The sequence below is a fragment of the Vombatus ursinus genome, unplaced genomic scaffold (assembly GCF_900497805.2).
Source record: "Vombatus ursinus unplaced genomic scaffold, bare-nosed wombat genome assembly UNPS02009770.1, whole genome shotgun sequence".
Classification (NCBI taxonomy): Eukaryota; Metazoa; Chordata; class Mammalia; order Diprotodontia; family Vombatidae; genus Vombatus; species Vombatus ursinus.
Genome location: NW_020949548.1, coordinates 9,412,115 through 9,431,316, shown reverse-complemented (window position 1 = coordinate 9,431,316; position 19,202 = coordinate 9,412,115). Strand labels below are relative to the sequence as shown.

Here is a 19,202-nt window from a genome sequence, read left to right as displayed (position 1 = left end):
ATAACTACAAAATCTTCACTTTTATGGAAATGACATCAGATCTAAATAATTATAGAGATAGCAATTTTTGTTCATGGTTGGGTCTTGTCGTAATAAAAAATAATGACATTATCTAATTAATTTACAGATTTGGTGCCATACCAATCAAACTACCAAAGGGTTATATTATAGAATTATGAAAAAAAAATCATGTGGAAGAACAAAAAGTCAAAGATCTCAAGGGAAATAATGAATTAAAGTGGCAAGGAAGCAAGCCTAGCAGTACCCTATCTGAAACTATACTACAAAGGAGTAATCGCTAAAATTATTTGGTACTGGTTAAAAAAATTCAAAAGTTGATCAGTGGAACAGATCAGACAATACCCAGCAGCAACTGAATATAGTAGCATAGTATTTAATAAACCCATGGCCTCTAATTACTGGACTTAGTATCCAATCCAACAAAAATTGCTTGTACAATTAGAAAGCAGCCTGACTGAAATTAGATTTAGTAATGTAAATTGAAGTGAGCACAACCAGTAAATTTATACAACTACAATATTGTAAATGGACAGCAACTATTAAAAAACTTAAGGACTGATCCATACAATGGCCAATTATAATTCCAGAAGACTGATGATGAAAGCATGCTTCCCGTCTCTTGGTAGAAAGGGGATGGTCTATAGGTGCAGAATAATGGGAAATAACAGTATGAGACACAACCAACGTGTTAATTTTTTGCTTAACTATACTTGTTTGTTACGAGGGGAAAAAAGAGTGTTGTGGGAATAGGGAGGTGGTGACTGAAATGCAAAAAATTTCATCAATGAATGTTTAAAATGTACAGAAAAAAGCAAAAGGAAGTTCAGATGGGGATACAAACAAGCAGGACAATGGTGGTACTACCACATTAAATTTAATATATATATAACATATATTTAAAAATCCATTATAACAGATACAAATCTTATATACAATCTTTCTGTTCATTGTGTATGGAAATGGTTATGTTAACTGGTGTTTGTTGAGTTCATAATATTAAAACTTGGAGAAAAGATTAGGCTAGGTCATAGGATATCATTGTTCATGATATAAACATAACATACAGAGAATTCATGACCTTGCTATCCATGGAGTCACATTTCTCTAGAGTTGGTGAATACACTGTAGTTGATAGGCAGAGAGCTGGCCTTGCCACTGGGAAAACATGGGTTCAAATCTTGACTCTGACATATACTGGCTATGTGACCCTAGGGACCTGATAGGCAATTCTGAGACTAAGTTTCAGAAAAATTGCAGGCCTCCATTGGTAGAGCTGGTCCCCTCATCTGGGAGGTCCTTATTCCAATGAAATCACAGGTCCAGTTTCTATACCAATTTCTCGTGTATCTATGGGCCTAAAGCATAATCAAGGCCTGAGTGTTTATGGCTTCAGAATGTATAGTGACAGATTTGGAGTGTCCATGGGTTTGGAGCGTCCATGATTTCTCTGGGGCCAGAGCGTCCATGGATCACGAAAAGTTTGAGCTTCCAAGAACCCAGAATATGACGTAGGTTATAGTGTTCATGGGCTCAGAGTCTCCATGGGGCTAGAATGTCTACGGGGTCTCAGTATTTGTGTTTACCATGTATTTATTTTTGTACACTCATTATTTACTTATAAGTGTACACTTTGTATCCCCTATAAAATTCAGGTTCCTAGAAGGCAGAGGCCATTTTACTTTTACTTCTATCGCTGAGCAGTATTTGGGACATTATGGGTGCTTAGTAGATTCTTGCTGATTGGTGGATTGACTGATGGTGTCTACAGTCAAGCCTACATAGGGTCTGAGGATACATGAGACCTAAAATGTACACAGCAGAGTATTCTTTTTTTGCTCATGTGTCAATGGACCTCATTGGTGTCTGGTGAAGCCTAATGATGCCTTCTTAGAATAATGTTTTTAAATCCTAAAATTCAGTTAGAAGTTAATGAAAATAAAGATGATATTTTCTCCCCATCCAAGTTCACAGACCCTCTTGGCAGATTGTGAATCCCAGGTTAAGAACCCCTGGGTTAGTATCCATTGGTCTTAACTGTTCATAGGGCCAGAGAGTACATGGGGCATAAGTGTATATGAAGTCAGAATGTCCATGGGCTTATAGTGGCCATGAAGTCTAAGTGCATGCAGGTGTCTGGATAAAGGAGTTTTGAGGCAGTAGGGTAGGGGGTATTGCTTATAGGAGAGCTGGGCTTGGGAGAGGTAGTGAACAGGTACATACCATACATTCCACTGAAGCTGATACTGTCTAACCACTTAAGGGTCAGCAAGATTATCACAGATACTGGATACTTATCTCCAATCTTCTGTGGGGACAAAGGGTTCAGTGAGAGATGGAAAATTTTCTTGGAGTCAGTCCAGGGACAGTGATTTAGGGAAGGGACTTACAATGATTTAAGAAGTTGGTTTGGGGTAAAGACTTGGGAGGGTAGTTGGGGGATGGTGGAAGGTCTATCATACCTTCATGTTTAATAACTGATCCTCTCTATGTGCCTCAATATCTGAAGCTTCCATGTTAGTTACAACTCCCAACGACCTTCAACGGATCTCTGGCCTGCAGGGGTCACAGAATCCTGGAGATCCCGTAGGGGTCACTGCTTCCATCTTTCAGTTAGGGCTAACTAGTGTGCTGGTCTCTAGTTCGGAAACCTTAATCTTTTGTTTTGCTAGGTGGCAGAGGCAATACTAAATACCACCTTTGTAAGAGAGACACTCATGACCACGAGGGCTACAAGGACAGGAGGACACAAACTAGCATTACACGAAGAATGCTGTTATCTCACATAAATGAAATAAGTTAGTCCAGGGAGAACAGAGGGAGGGACAACCTCAAGGAATTTGTGTTTGCATTCATCTACATATGGGGCAGATGAGGAAGCTTTACAAATCCACAGAGGAAGGGCTTCCTGAAGAGCTGCATGGCATCCTGGTGGCTCAAGCACCAGACCTAAGTCCAAAGACCTGAATTTAAATCCTAACTCGGACCCTGGGCAAGTCACAATTTCTGAGCTCATCTTCTTATCTGTAAAACTGAGATAACAGCACTTACATCAGAAGGTCATCATAAGGCTTAAGTGAGACAACTGCAAGGTACTTTTCATACTGAAAAATGCTATATTAGTGCGATCATTCCTTTCTCCCTCACTCCCTTCCTCTCTCGTGTCCCTCTTTTGGTTGTCCAGATTGTATTCTTATCAGCATCACCTATGCTCATCAAAGGTGCTCCCCACTGATGGACGATCCAGCAGAGCCCAAGTTCAAGAGGGACTCTCAATGTATGGTGAAGTCCTCCAGACACTCCTGTTCGTGTAAAAAGGACACTATACTCATTGCACTGTCTTGAAATAATACTGAGCCTCCTGGAAGAGATCTGTCACAACTTGAGTCAGGCTCGACTATCTGCACGAGAAAAACTAAGTGGATGAAGAATGTCTACTGCCTAGAAACAAGTGGATGGTCAATTAGGCCTAACATGCAAGTGGATGAACAACACAGAGAGCCCGTCCACCTGCATTTGGAATAAACAAGACGAGAGAAGTTTCAATAACCTTCAGGAAAACGTAAAGCTTCTTTAATGACCTGAGACTTCTTCCAGAAAAAAAGGTCCATCTTTTTTTAATAACAATATTCTACTGGTAGTCTTTCTCGTATGACTATAGAACACACCAGTCACCAAAGAACTTAAATTGAATCACAGAGGGCAATGGAGAAATTCATGGTCAATGACAGGAGGCTGAAACACAGAACCAAAGAGGACTAAAGAATTTCATCAGGGAAATGGATGACAGATAGCTAGCATGCCACTGGTATCCTCCTCACAATGTAAAGGCCTCCAGCACACTGGGTGAATCCTCCTTAGAGGATAGGAACAAGTCTCTCAGGATGGGCAGGCTGGGATGGCTTGTGATCTGTATCACTGAAAGGAAGATGGAACCAAGGAGACTAGAGATCCACTAGAGTGCCAGCATTACAACAGTTACTTAACAACTCTGAGAATACTTTGGAGAAATTCCTCAGCTCATAAAGAATTACCAATTTGTTTCAAAGTTTCAGAAATAGCCACTAATTCCTTCTGAGTAGGTTAAGACGCTTGCTTAGGACAATTGCATAGGTACTAGAAAGATACAATAGCTTACATTTTTAATGTGCTTTAAATGCATTTCCCATTTAATCTTCATGATAATCCTGTCAATATCTTTAATACTTCTAATCTGGTGACAAGCCTCTCTGAATAAACTAGGCTGGTCCTCAAATGATAAAGGTGCATAGTCCATCACTAGGTTCATGGCCTGCCCAGTCCACACTATGCTGGCATAGGCATCGAGAAGAACCAGACACTTTCCTAGACCACAAGGTCTTAGGATAAGAGTTTAAAGGAGGTAAACATTTTATCTGCATGTAACAGGTGACGAGCTGAGGCAGAGACGTTAAATAACTTGCTTAAGTAAATGACTTAAACCCAGGTCTTCTAAACTCCAAAATCAAATCCTGAACAGATCAGGGTGAAAAAGCAGGTAGGACAAAGGATTAGATTCTATTATTCTAAAAGCTCCAGGTCCTACTCATTCAACTTTGAAACCAGCTCATTGTACCACCCAAAAATTCACTATTTTGTCCACAAGAATATCTCGATTCTGTCAAACATCTTGATGAAATCCAGATGTATTGTTTCAGATATCCCTCACGTTGTCAGTCATATCTGACAGGCCTTGTTTTTGATGAACACATTCCCACTTTCATGTGCTCACAAATCATTCCTTTGGGGCTGTTCTACAAGCCCTTTCTTCTTTCTGGGCCTGTTCCTCCATTTGTAAAATAAGGGAGCTGGAAGAAATATTTTTTAAAATTCCCTCTAGGTTTAAATCCTAAAATGCCACATTCTAAAATCCTAGGGCACCTATGAACCTCAAACTTGCCAACACCACAAATCCCCTTTTGAAAACCAGGACGCTTGCCCATCTCTACCCAATCCTATAACATCTCCCATTCTCCTATATTTCAAAGACCAGCAATAGTAAATAGCTCAGCAATCACAATTCTCCATTCCCTCAATTCATAGAACTTTCTGACTTGTAGCTATGAGAGAATCCCCAACTAGATTTTATCTATCTTTGCATTTTTCTTTGGCAGCTAGGATGGTGCTTTACACAGAGTAGACATTTACAGGATCAGAGATTTAGAGCTAGAAAGGCCCTTAGAGGTCATTCATTTAGTCCCACTTCATTTTGCACGGGGAAACGGATGCCCCAAGAGGAGAAATGACTTGCCTGAAGTTACAAATGTAGGAAAATGGCAGAACTATGTTTTGAATCCAAATGCTTCAATTAAATAAATATAAAATATTTCCACTGGACCATGCTGCCAATATTTAAATTAGTCAGATTGAATGGGCTTCTTGACTGGCTGAATTTCTTGTTACAGGACATAGAAGGTTAAATTAGAGAATCTTAAGAGACCTCTTTTTTCCAATTCTAATTCTCTCCTCATTCCTCCTGCCACCAACTTGATACTCCTTTATTACAGCCCAATTCTACCCATCCTTTAAGGCTCAGCTCTCTGCACCTATCATATTAAATTCCAACTCCCAGCTTTTTGTCCTCTCAACACCAATAAGCTCTACTGGTGCTTTTTTTTTTTCCACGCACATGTTCAACCTTGACAAATAGATTACAACCTCCTTGAAGGCCGGGAGTGTTTCTTGGTATCCTCCTTCTCTCCCAGCACAAAGCTGGATATGAAATACATGCCCAAGGAATATGACAGCAGAATACAGAGTCATCTGAACTTTCCTTCTCGCTCACCATTTCAAAAAGTAACTGCTGCAATCTCCAATCTCACACTCAAGGATACAAGACACTCATGTATTAAGAGTGCAGGGCTGACCTAGATCTGAGACCCTGAAAACAATGAAATCCAGAGCTGTGCGTGTGAAATGTCAGCCCAGCATGTGCTGCTAGGGTCTCAAGTGAGGCTTGGCATAACTTCCATTGCCGTTTATGGGCATCAACTGTTTTGTTTCTGCCTTTGTAAACAGTGGCAACTTATTGCTTATTGAATGGAATTTCATCCAATTCACTCAACACCTGCCACTGTGCTCCACATAAAGAAGTCAGTGAATACATACATGCTTGTTACAGGTGAACAAGATTGCTGGTAAGAACTTGCTTTATAAAAACACCTTCTCTGAAAAACACTATTGTATGAAATACAAAATACCATTATGAAGGGTTGCTAAGACACAAAATGGAAAAAAGGACAGCCTCTGATTGAAGCAGGGATTTCCTAGTCTACAGGAAGATCTCCAAGGGGCAAATGGGGACAAATCAGCAACAAGTACAATGGAAGGATCACTTACTACTTGTGCAACCCTTGAGTGATTCATTCAACCTCCCTGGGCCTCAGTTTCCTCATCTGTAAAATAAGGTTGCATAGATGACTTCTGAGGCACCTTCCACCTCTAGACTTATAGCCCAGTGTCCCCAGTATCTCAGTCAAATCTAAGTTTAACCCTCCTCACTCCCCCTGAAGGATGGGTAAAATGGGGTCATGAGGCAAGGGCACAGCACAGAAGAGTCCTACCAGTGGCAGGAGGAGAATCAGAAGTGGAAAGGACAGCTGGTCTCCAGCCCAGTCTCTGATTTTACGTATCTTCTCTATGACATAAACGACGCAACGACAGAACAGGCTGAGGAGGAACAGAAGCAGCTAACCTGGCAGGTCAACTCGGTCATCAACTAAGCTGACCTGGTGGAACATAAAGACAGAGGGGATTGGGGCGGGGAGGCCTGAGAGGAACAGACTCGACTTCCCCGGCTGGTGGAGATCAGGATTTTGAGGAGCTTCCCAGGGTCCGAGGAATCCTTCCTCGCCCAAGGCCTCCAAAGGTACTCATTTCTTGATTTCAGGAGTCTCCAGGTTGGCATCCCCCTCCCCCAAGGGAAAGGTCACAATCAATCCCTTACCCAGAGGGAAAAGGGGTGTCTGGTTTATTTGGAGTTATTAACAGCTCATCTACAGAAACAGGCAACTTAAAGAGGATGGTGAGAGAAGAATCCACTTTCTTTTGCTCCAAGGGAGGACCCACATCGGGCAGCGGCTGGCTGGAGCTGCAGCTCACTGGTTTCCTCACAGGCTCACAAGTTTCTCGTTGAGAGCAATCTGTGACTGGGTCAGGTTGGCAAGGTAAGTCACCATCAACAGGTCCTGGTGAGGAAAGATAATGTAATTAGAAGATAGGAAAAAGAGCAAACAGGGCATAGTCTATTTTTCATGAGGTGATGTGAATTAATGCCAAATGGAGAGGGGGAGACAGGATAAGGACACTCTGGGGAGGAAGGGAGCCAGGAGGACTGAATGCAGAATGATCTGGACAAAGAGAAGAAGCTTCTGGTATAGCTCGTGGGGCTGGTTAATAAGAGGAATGTTTCCAAAGTTGAGACTACCTTCTTTAAGCCCTACAACTTCTTGCCTGGATAAGTTCTATTCTCCTATCTGCCCTACTAATGGCCTGAGAAAGGGAGAGGGACTTAAGGAAAGTCACATTCCCGAAACTACAGACCCCAAAGGAGTCTTAGGGTCTTAGGGAACAGGACTGAATTTTAGAGGAAACAATGCTTGCCTGACGTGGCCCAAACAAGCACCAGCTTTGTAGGGTGCATCAATATTAACAAGGGCCAAAAAGCCTGCTGGGAAATCTGTCCAAAGGGCTTGCCTTGGATGTTGGACCCAATGCCACTCAACCCCCTGCTTAGACCCTGAAGTCACAAAAGGAGCTAAGGGGAGACAAGGAAGGGAATGCAGCCTCCTAGACTGTAACTAGCCTATAAACTCCCCCAAAGCCCATCTTTTTCATCTGTTTGGGTCTAGCCCCTAAGCACAGTATATCACACTGCAGTTCACAGACATTTAAAGGTCTGAACTGAATTGTTCCCAGGCCTTATTCTGGCTTATGGGGCTGGTTCAGGACAGAGTTTACTCTTTACCCTGTACCCCAGGGTGGCAGAAGCTATTCTCATTGCCCTTCTTTAAGCGGCCACCTCTCCGCCCCACTTTAAACATCTCCACCAACGTGATGAGGAGTAGGTAGGCCACAAGACTCACATTGATGTTGCTGTTCAGCATGCTCTCGAAGTCCTCAGGGGCAATCTTGGGAACTTGGTTAACCAGGCCCATCAGGAAGCGGCCCACGGTGTTGTCAGCTGACACCTTTCCAGACTGAACACCAAAATGAGATTTCATTATAACAGAAAAGATGCATTTTTTGTCTATGGAAAGCAGGAGTAACTCAGATGGCCTGGCTTCCCTTCACCCTTGGTGCCCCCCACCCCTTCCCAACCAAGCTATTCCCCTTCTTACTAGCAAATCCCAGATCTGCTGCCCACCCTCACCACATTTTCTCCCCTCTTCCTCCTCACCAGCACATCCTCAGCGTACTGCAAAACTGTGCTTAGAGCATCCTGTATCCGGGCTGATGCCCCACCAACTTGTTGCAGATCACTGGAAAGGCCAATCACACGGTTGGGGCTGAAACACGTCTTCATGATCAGGTCAACTGTGGGTTGGGGGAAGGAAACGTTCATCTGGTTTGGTCACCTCTGCGGCTACTAAAAGTCTTACTGAAAGGCTTGTCTCCTTGTCCTTCCAGCTAGGCCCACCCACAATGTCCTACAGGAAAACAGAAGCACAGAATCCCAGCTTCTGTGAAAACATACAGTCAATTCCAGAATTCAAATGTGCTACTAGGAAAGGAGGACACAGGGCAATAGCAAGGCACGTGAGGTAAGACTGCAGAGGCCTCATCAACCTTCTACTCCCTCTGCAGAGTCAAGCACCACAAACTAGCTAAAGGACACCCACTAGACAAACAAGCCCAGAAATGCTCAGAGCACCTACGTCTGATTGGTTTGTATTTTTGTTCCTTTTGTGACCTACAGCAGGGGTACCACAGTTAGGGAATGTTAAATAAGGAATAAAATGAGGAAGTCTAAATTAGAGAATAAGAAGACGTGGCAGAGGTTGGGGTCAGAAAGTTTCTCTCTTTAGCATAGCCTAGTTCCACAAGGATGGAGCAGCAGCAGCAACAGCAAATACATGAAATGAAGTCCCTGTTACTCAGGGCTGCCCATTTATGAATGGTTTCCATGGAGCCACTGTGGTTCTTATTCAAGGAAACAGTTGCCTATGTGCTCTCGAGTACCCCCAACAGCACTGAATCTCAAAGACCTGCCAGAGGGCCAGCTCAAGGTTCCATAGGCAGCTCACAGGTAGGCACAGCCAGATCAAACGCCTGCATCTGTTACAAACCCTCAGTCCACACACCCAAGGGTTCTACAGGGATAGTAGAGGGAAAGTCACTCACTTCCAATTCGCTCAGTATCATAGTAGACATATTTCACCGTCAGTGGAGTGAACATCACTCCCATCGTTTTTCCAGGAACACCCATGGAAGCACTGGGAAGAGAGAATAACAATATCATAAGAATCCGATGAATTTAGTTCAATCAAGTAGACACTGGACAGAGGTTCCCACAGCCACAATATGACAATGAACAAAACCACAGTAACTGAGAAGTTGGGGTAAAGCATGCCCTCGAGGTATGTGCAAGTTTGCAGTAGCAGCTAAGATTTCCCTGCCAAGGCTCAAAGAAATGTTTTTGGACATTTCAACACACCAAACCTGTTATAACAGTTTTTTGTAGTAACCATCTTCCCTTTGAGACTATGTTGATATGAATGGCTCTAACTTTACTTGTCAGGGCAAGGAAGTATACGTACCTTCCCCACCCCTTCCCTTTTAGCCTCCACCAATCTCCAGGATGCCCAAATATAAAGTAACATGCCTGCTCACACATCTGGATGATCCAGGACTCATCACCATCTTATTTTCTTATTTTCTGCCTTGCCCCCAAATCATCTACAACGGAGGTAACTGTCATATGACCTGTCCTTTCTATCCACCCCAATCAGAGAGGGAGCTCCTTGATCAAAGGCTGTCTGGCATTGGCTGTTTGTATCCTCAGCACTTAGCATGGCCCTTGGTACATAGTAAGTACTTTTTAATTCACTCATTCAAGGAGCTGTTTGGTAGATCCTGGAGAGCAGAGACACTGGTGGCCAAAAGGACCAAGAAACCATGCAGCTCTATGAAGAACTGTTTGTGCAATCATGACAGAGTTTCAAAGATCTAGATGACAGGTTAGGCAGCTGGTTCAAGAGCAGATGTAGGTTTGTTTAAAGTTAACAGATGCACAAACATCTTAATGTCTATGACTATTTCCCAAGCTGACTCCTGGTCCCTCCAAGCATCATACCTGACATAAGCTTTGATGCTCATTCGTCCATTCTGGAGGCTGGTGTCCACAGTAAGATGAATGGGGCTATGGGCTTCCCGGCTGTAGTACTCATGAATTAGCACTGAGTGTTCCGTGATGTCATGACCTGTGGCATACCTGGAAAATACAACATGGTAGGATTGAATAATTCAACAAGCACATATTAGGCACCTGTGACATGTCAGACACTAGTGGATAAAAATATAATTTAAAAAAAATGAGTATTGGAAGGAACTTCAAATGTTATCTAGTTCAATCCCCTCCTTCTATATGGATGAGCAACTTGAAGCCTACAGAAATCAAGTGACTTGCCTAAGGGCACAAAGGTACTTCTCAATGTACTTGCTGGCTCCCTCACTGGCATGTAAACTCCTTGAGAAGTAATTTTCATTCTTTCTATAGACTGAATACCTAGTAGCACAGTGACTGGCACAAAGCAGATGCTTAATAAATACATGTTGGTTAATTGATCCTCTAAGGAAATGGCCTCTAATTTTAACTTTACTCCATGAAAGGAGAATACAGAGCCAAGCCTGGGACATCAGAGGAAAATAACTACCCCAAAGGCAGCATGCTTATTACCAAAGTTTCACCAACTAGTACTAAAAGACTTTCCATCGTGCCCTGCCCCAATATGGAGTCTAACTTACCAGCCCAGAATAAGTTCACTTGGAGAGACTTTCTTGTGTAATTCATACATATTCTTAGCAAATTCCATGTCCACAGCAACCTGTAGAGGAGAACATGAAATTCATGGTTAAAACCCAAGCAACTGGTGATGAAACTTGGGAGGCAGGAGAATAAAGCAAAGGTTACCTAAAGAAGCAGTCTCTATCCCATAAATGGTAATATTAGACTCCTGACACAAAAGCAGTAAAACTGACGATAGCCTTAGAAGCTCTAACCTTGTGTCTGCTGCAGGGCAAGGAAAAGTGGCTCCTGTGGGCACCCTGGCCACAGACTAGCTGATGTGAAGCAGGAGAGCTCCCAGTTATGGTCCATGCCCAAACTCCCACTCACCTCATCTTCAGACTCATTATGTGGCACTGAAAAGCAGTTGGTGACTTCTACTGAGTGTTTGTCAATTGTTCCTACGAGAGAAAGAAAGCCAGTGACGTGTCAGGGCAAGTGTTCCATAAACTTATGATACTGATACCTACACCTTCATCTCCCCTGGGGCTGTGGATCAATTGAGCACCTGTTACGTGCCAGTCCTAAGTATCAAGGGATAAAGAATTATAAGACAAAGTCTTGGCCCAAGGAGCTTATGGTCTCTATGAGAAGTTAAGAGGAAGCCATGATAATAGCTAGCATACATGGCACTTTAAGGTCTACCAAATGCTTTCCATAGGCTCTCTCATTTTATTCTCATAACCCTGCGAGAAGGGGCTATTATTACCCCAATTCATAGATGAGGAAAAGGCTAATAACTGCTCAGGGTCCCAGAACAAATAAGTACCAGAGGCAGGAGTCCAGTCATTGTGTAAAAAGAACTAGCAGTTATAGAAGCATATTATCCGAAATGAAGGTACTTCAATTCCTGCAGAACTATGCTCTACTGGTGGGGGCAGCATAGTGAGTGAGGTGAAACTCCTATTTGGATCTTTTTACTTAATTCAACAGTCTTCAAACTTTTGGGGGGGGGTGGATGGAGGGGGTGTAAAGCAGCTATGCAGGCATGGGGTAGAGGACCTGAGTTCAAATCTAGCTTGGGACACTTGACACTTACTAGCTATGTGACCCTGGGCAAGTCACTTAATGCCATTGCCTAATCAAAAACAACAACAAAAAGAAACAAAGTTTTTTTTGGCCGTGCATCCCTATCAGTAAAAAATTTTAAAGTACATTTCCCCAATACGTGTATATTTTCTTAAATGTTACTTATGTAGACTATTGTACTAATAATTATGTAATTATAAAACACAACAATAAATATTTTAACAGGAGAGTGACACGGTCAGAATTATGCTTTAAGAAAATCACTTTGGCAGCCATATGGAAGACGGATCAGAAAGGGGAAAGACAAAGCAAGATGGCCAATTAGAAAGCTGTTGCAGCTAGTACAAGGTGGTGGCTCAAAGGATGTGGAAATAAAAATGACAAGACATAGCAACTAATTGGATATGTGGTTGAGTTGAAGATGGCACTGAGATGCTGATCCATGTGATTGGAAAGACAGTGGTACCTGTGACAGTAATAGGGAAGTTTGGAAGAAGGGAGAGTAGGGGGCTAAAGGCAATACAGTGAGATCTGCGATCTGTCACAACTCACCCATGCCTGCTATCCCATGTAACTCGCTCTATGCCCCCTAACTGAAAAGAGGGGAGCCTGCTCTCTGAGAGGGGCCGCTACAGTCAGGAGGGGATGTGGGTAGGTGTAATTTCCTAAATGGCACCTAAGTGTCTGCCCAAACTGTCCGGAAGGGTTGAGGCCTGGCTTAGGAGGGAGGAAACCGGTTGGTCTGCACAGGGGAGGGGGTGGAGGGGCTGTCCTGGAGAGGCTGCCCTTGCACCAGACTGACTGACTATAAACTCCTCGGCATCAGGTCCCAATTTTGGAAGCTTTTAGACTTAGGAGCGATGCTGTCTTTCCCAGATCTGTGTGACACGAAAATTTAGTAAATGTGCCATCTCTACCTTTACTAAATCCCTGGGGAGGAACCAAAATTAAACACAGGGCTGCGGGATCCTCACCCAGAGCCTCTTCTTCCAACCTGACACCAATCCACTCGTTAACAGTTACTCTTTGGATCCAGTCGTGCACAGAAAGTTTCCAATCTAGCTAAGCTGTCCTATTCTCTAGCTCACATCTTTCAATTCTGTCCACGACCACAAGAAACTGTCACAATCTCGGGGAACGTCAATCCCATCCAGCTGAGGATTTATTAAGCGCCTTCTACACGTCTCGATCCTCCCCCCCAGGCCACAGGCACACAGACAAATGTGACCAGTCGGTGGAGGGAGCGAAGAGCTGGAAGGAGGATTACTGAAGGGCTTTGAATACCGGACAAACTGTCCCACACTTTGAAAATCACCCAATTCAACCCCCTGGTTCTACAGATAGAGAAACTGAGGCTCCGAGAAGCGGCAGGAGCAGGGAGGGATGCTGGGGAAGGAGCAGCGAGACTCTGCGGGGGCCGTGCTGGGGAAGGGGCGGCCAGACTCTGCGGGGGGCCGAGCTGGGGCGCCGCTTACCCAGCAGAGTGCCGATGACGCGGCCCGCGCCCTCGTTACGACGCTCGTAGCTGTCCACGATGGAGGCGAGAATGACCGGATGCAGCCGGACCACGCGGCCGCCGGGGAACGGCCCGGGGAGCCCAGGCCCGAGGGGGGCCGGCGCCGGCGCCGGAGTAGGGGCAGTCGGTGGAGGCGCCGACGCCGGGGCCTGGCCTTGGACCTGTGGCTGGGCCGGGGAGGGCGCTGGGGCGGAGGCTGGGGCGGGATCTGGGGCAGACGCCGGGGTCGGGGTCGGGGCCGGGGTCGAAGTCGGGGAGGAACCCGAGGCTGCCGTCACAGCCGCCATGTTGCCTAAGCGCGAAAGGAAGGAGAAGAGGCGGAAGGAAGGAAGGAAGGACGGTCCAAGGAAGGGGAGCCTCGCTATAGGTCCAGCCTCAGGCACAAAACTTCCTTCTTGGCGCTTATTGGCTACGAATCAGTCTCGGGAAATGATTCGCTTGATTTGGCTGGCTGCGGGGCACTGGAACTTCCGGTTCTCTCTTCAGTTCCGTTGAGAATTTGAGCTCCCGGATATGAGTCTCGTCCAGGAGAGTTCCAGGATCCGCAGGGCCGGCAGTTGCTAGCTGTAACCAGACAAAAAAAAAGGCGAAGAGAGGGGCAGCTAGGTGGCGCAGTGGATAGAGCACCGGCCCTGGATTTAGGAGTACCTGAGTTCAAATCCGGCCTCAGACACATAACGCTTAATTAGCTGTGTGACCCTGGGCAAGTCACTTAACCCCATTGCCTAGCCAAATAAAAAAAAAAAAAAAGGCACTGAACCTGAAGGAATCTTTGTGTATTCCCTTCCCCCTTTCCCCATACCTGGGGCCCAATCATATTTTTTACTGCCATCATTTTTCATTTTTAAGCTTTTATTTAGTATTTTATTTTATGGAAACATGTAAAAACATTTAAACTTCCTTTTAAAAACTTTTGAGTTCCAAATTTTCTCCCTTCCCCCAACCCCCCAACCCCCACCCCCATTGAGAAGGCAAGCAATTCAATATAGATGTGTTATAGATATGTAGTCACAAAAAACATGTCCATAATAGTCTGGTTGTGAAAGAAAACAGACAAAAAAAAACCCTTAAGAAAAATATGGTTTAAAAAAAAAGTATGCTTAATCTGCATTCAGGCACCATCAGTTCTTTCTCTGAGGTTGGATAGCATTTTTCATCACAAGTCCTTCACAGTTGTCTTGCATTGTTGCATGGCTGAGAACCCCTAAATCATTCACGGCTGATCATCCTATGATATTGCTGCTACTTTATATACAGTACATTTCACTTTGTATCAACTCACGTAAATCTTTCCAGGTTTTTCTGAGAGCATCCTGCTCATCGTTTCTTATAGTACAATAGTATTCCATCATAATCCCATACCACAACTTGTTCAGCCATTCCCCAATTGATGGGCTTCTCCTCACCTTCTAATTCTTTACCCCCAGAATTGAGCTGCTATAAATATTTTTGTACATAGAAGTCCTTTTCCTTTTTGTTTTTTATCTCTTTTGGGATACAGACCTAGTAGTGGTATTGCTAGGTCAAAGGGTATGCATGGTTTTGTAGTCCTTTAGGCGTAGTTCCAAATTGCTCTACAGAATGGTTGATCCAGTTCACAACTCCACCAACAATGCATTAATGTCTCATTTTTCCCACATCCACTCCAACATTTGTCATTTACCTTTTCTGTCCTATCAGCCAATCCAATAGGTATGAGGTAGTACTTCAGAATTGTTTTAATTTGCATTTCTCCAATCAATAGTGAGTTTGAGTATTTTTGCCATATGGCTAATGCCTAACTTTTCAATGTGCTGGACCAGGCAGCCCAAACTCAGAGTAAGCAGTATATAATTATTGACATCACCATTTTATTTTCTCTCTATCTGAGACTAATCAATAGTAGTTTACTTTAACTTGGGAAGGAATCCAGGACATGCTGACTATGCATCTACAGGTTATTTGTTTTGGTGAGCAAAGAAGTAAATGAGGCTTCCTTTCCTGAAGCATCCCTACATTGATGAGATAATATTGACTGGGCCAGAAGAGTTATAGTGAGAATAAGTTTTAATACCTTAATAAGATAGTAGGTATAAGCTTATCAACTTTATACAACTGACTCCATTCTGTTTTAAGCCTGTATTTTGTGATTGAGGTGTTCTGAGTAACTTGTTTTTCTATAAATTGTTCTTCAATAATAAGATAAATACATGTATGGTATGATGTATTAAACAACTTGTGTGTGTTCTTAAACAACTAATAAATATAGATGGACCTTCTGATAAAACAGACCATTAATGAAAAATTATAAACAACTTTATTAGTATTTTATGTAGACAATCACCAATCAAATTATGTGGCAAGCAATTTAGGCATACCCATGTTAGAACCATATTTATTAAAAAAAAATCTATTTAAGGCCACAGCCATCAGATGAACCTGGGACTGGCTCCTGCATTCTCTGCACTTGAGATGTAAGCATCTCCATATTCCAAGTGAGAACAGTGAAAATGAATTGATTGATGGAAATTTGCCAGGAGACCTGAGAGGAGACACATGGCTTCTCCTAGACAGAGAAGGAACTTTGTCATGAGTTCAATATGAAAGAAGCTTACTGGACTTTTGGATCATGTGAGCAACAAAATTGTGGACTAGACATTTTCTCCGATCCCCACAACCTCTTAAAAACAGAAATTACGTGACAAAGATAAAGCAACTTCAGTTGTTTCTATGGTTTAGGATACCCAGGATCCAAAAGAATGTTAAGGCACACCCCCCCCACCAAACTGCTCCCCACCTAAGCAACTGACACTCACTGACTCTGAGCTCACTCGGCAGCCTTCCATCACCTCCCATGCTATGGGCAGCATGGCAATTTGGCCATGGCCCTTCAGAAGCAAAAACCTGCTCCATGGAGTAAAAAGCAAGGAACCTCCCGACAATACTATTTTTTTTTCTTTTGAGTCATGTTTTTCATCCCCATAATGGAGGTTGGGCACTGTCCCCCAACCACGACTCCAGGATCCGAAGAGATCCTGTTGCATATACTCACAGTGCTGTCTGTCCAGGAAGGCTTCAAATTCTATGGCCAAGACTTGTAAATCCTGGTATGGGGCTTTGTCATAAAGCTTTGCAGGGATTTCATTCAAATTGTTTGAAATTTTCTCAGCCTTCAGTTAGTCCTTAGGATCACTCCTTTCAAGTTGGGAAATGACAAGAGGCACAGAATGCTGAAGATGACTTTATGGAGTCTTTCTTGATTTTTTTTTTGAAATCTCTTATCCTCTGGAAAATTATGAAAAGGATAAAGACAAGCATATTATCTAAGAACTGTGTACCTACTTATTCTTCATTCCTGCCTCCTCCTTGGAATCTCTTCTATATTCCTTGGTTTTGGGATTCTCCTCTAATGACTCCTTTTGTTTAGATTCTACAAGAGCCATTATATCTAATTGGTTACTGAAGCTCCTTACCACAAGGTATACAATGGACCATGGAGGCCAAGTGAATATTTGGTGGCTCAGAGGATAACTAATCCGACAAGGTGTCACTGAGATTCAGAGAATCAGACCTAAGGTATGCTCACATCAACTCTTGATCCTCAAATCACAGGGAACAATAAATTTTGGGATGTCATTTTATTTTCAATCACAAACAAGTTCAATATTTGTAAGTCATTTCCAAGACTCTGTCCCCTTCACTAAGTAATCCAATCAAGATTTATATTTCCAAGTGGGAGGGGAGACTCAGGCTCCTCTGGTCCAAACTTTTCAGTTCAATGTGATCTATGTGCCATAGCCTTGAAACCAGGTTCATAAATTCATAAATTCATGGCAGCACTCAGGAACAAATTCATCTGAATGTTCTATGTACTTGAACCAAGATTGGAATTACAGCCTGTTGAGTGTGAGAGGACCAGTGGTATCCTGATGAAGCTTCCTCAACCCAGACACAACTTCCTTCCCCCATGCAACCTGACTGGCCCCAGCTCCCTGATCTCAGGGTATAAAGGTCCCAAGTTCACAAAGTTGAGGCCTCTCAGACTTGGTGGGGGCCCAAGACCATGGGTGTTGCTATACCCTGATGACTGACTGGATGCATTTCCAGATAGGCTGTACAGTGTTGATGTGTTAGGACAAAGTAAACCTCCTTCTTTGCTAAATGATCAGTGATTTAGAAGTGCCTCACTTTCTGCTGACATCAAACCTCAACTAGGAGGGTACTTGCTTTAGAGTTATAATTACAATATTGGAGCAAATTCACCTGAGCTTGGGGTGTGGCTCAAGAAGGGGGCTCTGACCTATCTTAGATATTTCCATTACTACCTATGGTCATGAAAATGAAGGGTGTTCAAAGAGGCAGGGGCTGTAGAGGTGGTGGTGATGGCAAAGAAGCCTATAATCCAAGGGCTAAATTCATTGAAAGGGAACCACTGTGGCTTGGTGGCTGGTTGCTGTCCTTTGTACTCAAAGAGGGCTAAAATGAAAGCACTATGTTGGAGTCAAGTTATAGTGCATTCCACTGTGGCTGATCAGACCAGTATGAGCTTGGAAGGCTCCACCACAGGTGAGACACAAATAGTCCATATGAACATTTGGAGTGGAGGTGTCTCTAAATTTGTACATCTCGTGTTTCTTTTGAGCTACTGCGATTCTGCTTTGCTCATAAAGCATAGCCCCTTCTTTGATGCAGGCATTCCATACTGATGGTCCTGTGCCAGTGTCTCCCAAGTCTCATGATGGATTCCAAAGTTTTTCAGAGAGACCTTGAGGGCATCCTTGTATTGCTTCTTCTTACCTCCATGTGCATGCTTGACCCGAGTTCTCCATAAAATAGTCTTTTAGGCAAGCATATGTTTGGTATTATAACAACATGGCCAGCCCATTGGAGTTGCGCTCTGCAGTAGAGTTTGAATGCTGTTCAGTTCAGCTCTAAAAAGGGCCTCAGGAGTACCTTATCTTGCCAGGTGATCTTCAGAATCTTCCTAAGAGAATTCAAATGGAAGCCATTCAATTTCCTGTCATAATGCTGGCAGAACGTCCGGGTTTTGCCAGCATACAACAATGAGGTCAGCACAATAGCTCTGCGGACCTTTAGTGTGGTAGGCAGCCTAACACCTCTTCTGTTCCACACTTTCCTTGGGAGACTCTCAAACACTGAGCTACCTTTGGTAATGCTTGTTTCAACTCAGCAGCTATAGTACATCCCTGGAAATTATTTTTTGTTGTAGTTTGGTCATATTTCAGTTGTGTCTGACTTTGTGACCTCATTTGGGGTTCTCTTGGCAATGATAATGGGAGTGATTTGCCATTTTCATTTTACAGATGAGGAAATGGAGGCAAACAGGGTTAAATGACTCTTCCAGGGTCACATAGCTAGCAAGTGTCTGAGGCTGGATTTGAACTCATGAAGATGAATCTTTCTAACTCCAGGCCTGGTGCTCTAAACACTTTTCTATCTAGCTCCCCCACCTCACCCCAACAAAAAGCATGCTGCCAAGGTAAGTAAACTTATCCACAGTATTCAAAATTTCTCCATTGGCTGTAACCAACAGTTCCATGTATGGATGGCATGGTGCTGGCCGGTAGAAAACCTCTGTTTTCTTAGTGCTAATTGTCAGATCAAAATTAGCACAAG

At 43.5% G+C, this 19,202-nt stretch overlaps 2 protein-coding genes across 2 annotated transcripts in view; both read right to left on the bottom strand.

Annotated features, from left to right (window-relative positions):
• LOC114036120 (solute carrier family 15 member 2-like) overlaps positions 1-3,517 on the bottom strand; it is a 61,941-nt gene extending 58,424 nt beyond the window's left edge. Inside the window, exons 1-2 of the mRNA XM_027852522.1 lie at positions 2,481-3,517; positions 2,242-2,326 (exon numbers count right to left, since the gene is read on the bottom strand). Of these exons, the coding sequence (XP_027708323.1) occupies positions 2,242-2,326; positions 2,481-2,534 (139 nt within the window). The 5' untranslated portion in view covers positions 2,535-3,517. The remainder of the gene's footprint in view (positions 1-2,241; positions 2,327-2,480) is intronic.
• Positions 3,518-6,983: 3,466 nt separating this feature from the next.
• Positions 6,984-13,889, bottom strand: EIF3F (eukaryotic translation initiation factor 3 subunit F). Its single transcript, XM_027852523.1, has 8 exons — positions 13,546-13,889; positions 11,372-11,442; positions 11,002-11,081; positions 10,331-10,468; positions 9,379-9,470; positions 8,435-8,571; positions 8,121-8,234; positions 6,984-7,223 (listed from the first exon to the last, which is right to left on the bottom strand). Exons 1-8 carry the CDS (start codon positions 13,871-13,873, stop codon positions 7,146-7,148), a joined length of 1,038 nt encoding a protein of 345 aa, XP_027708324.1. The 5' UTR covers positions 13,874-13,889; the 3' UTR covers positions 6,984-7,145.
• Between the last annotated feature and the right edge of the window lie 5,313 nt (positions 13,890-19,202).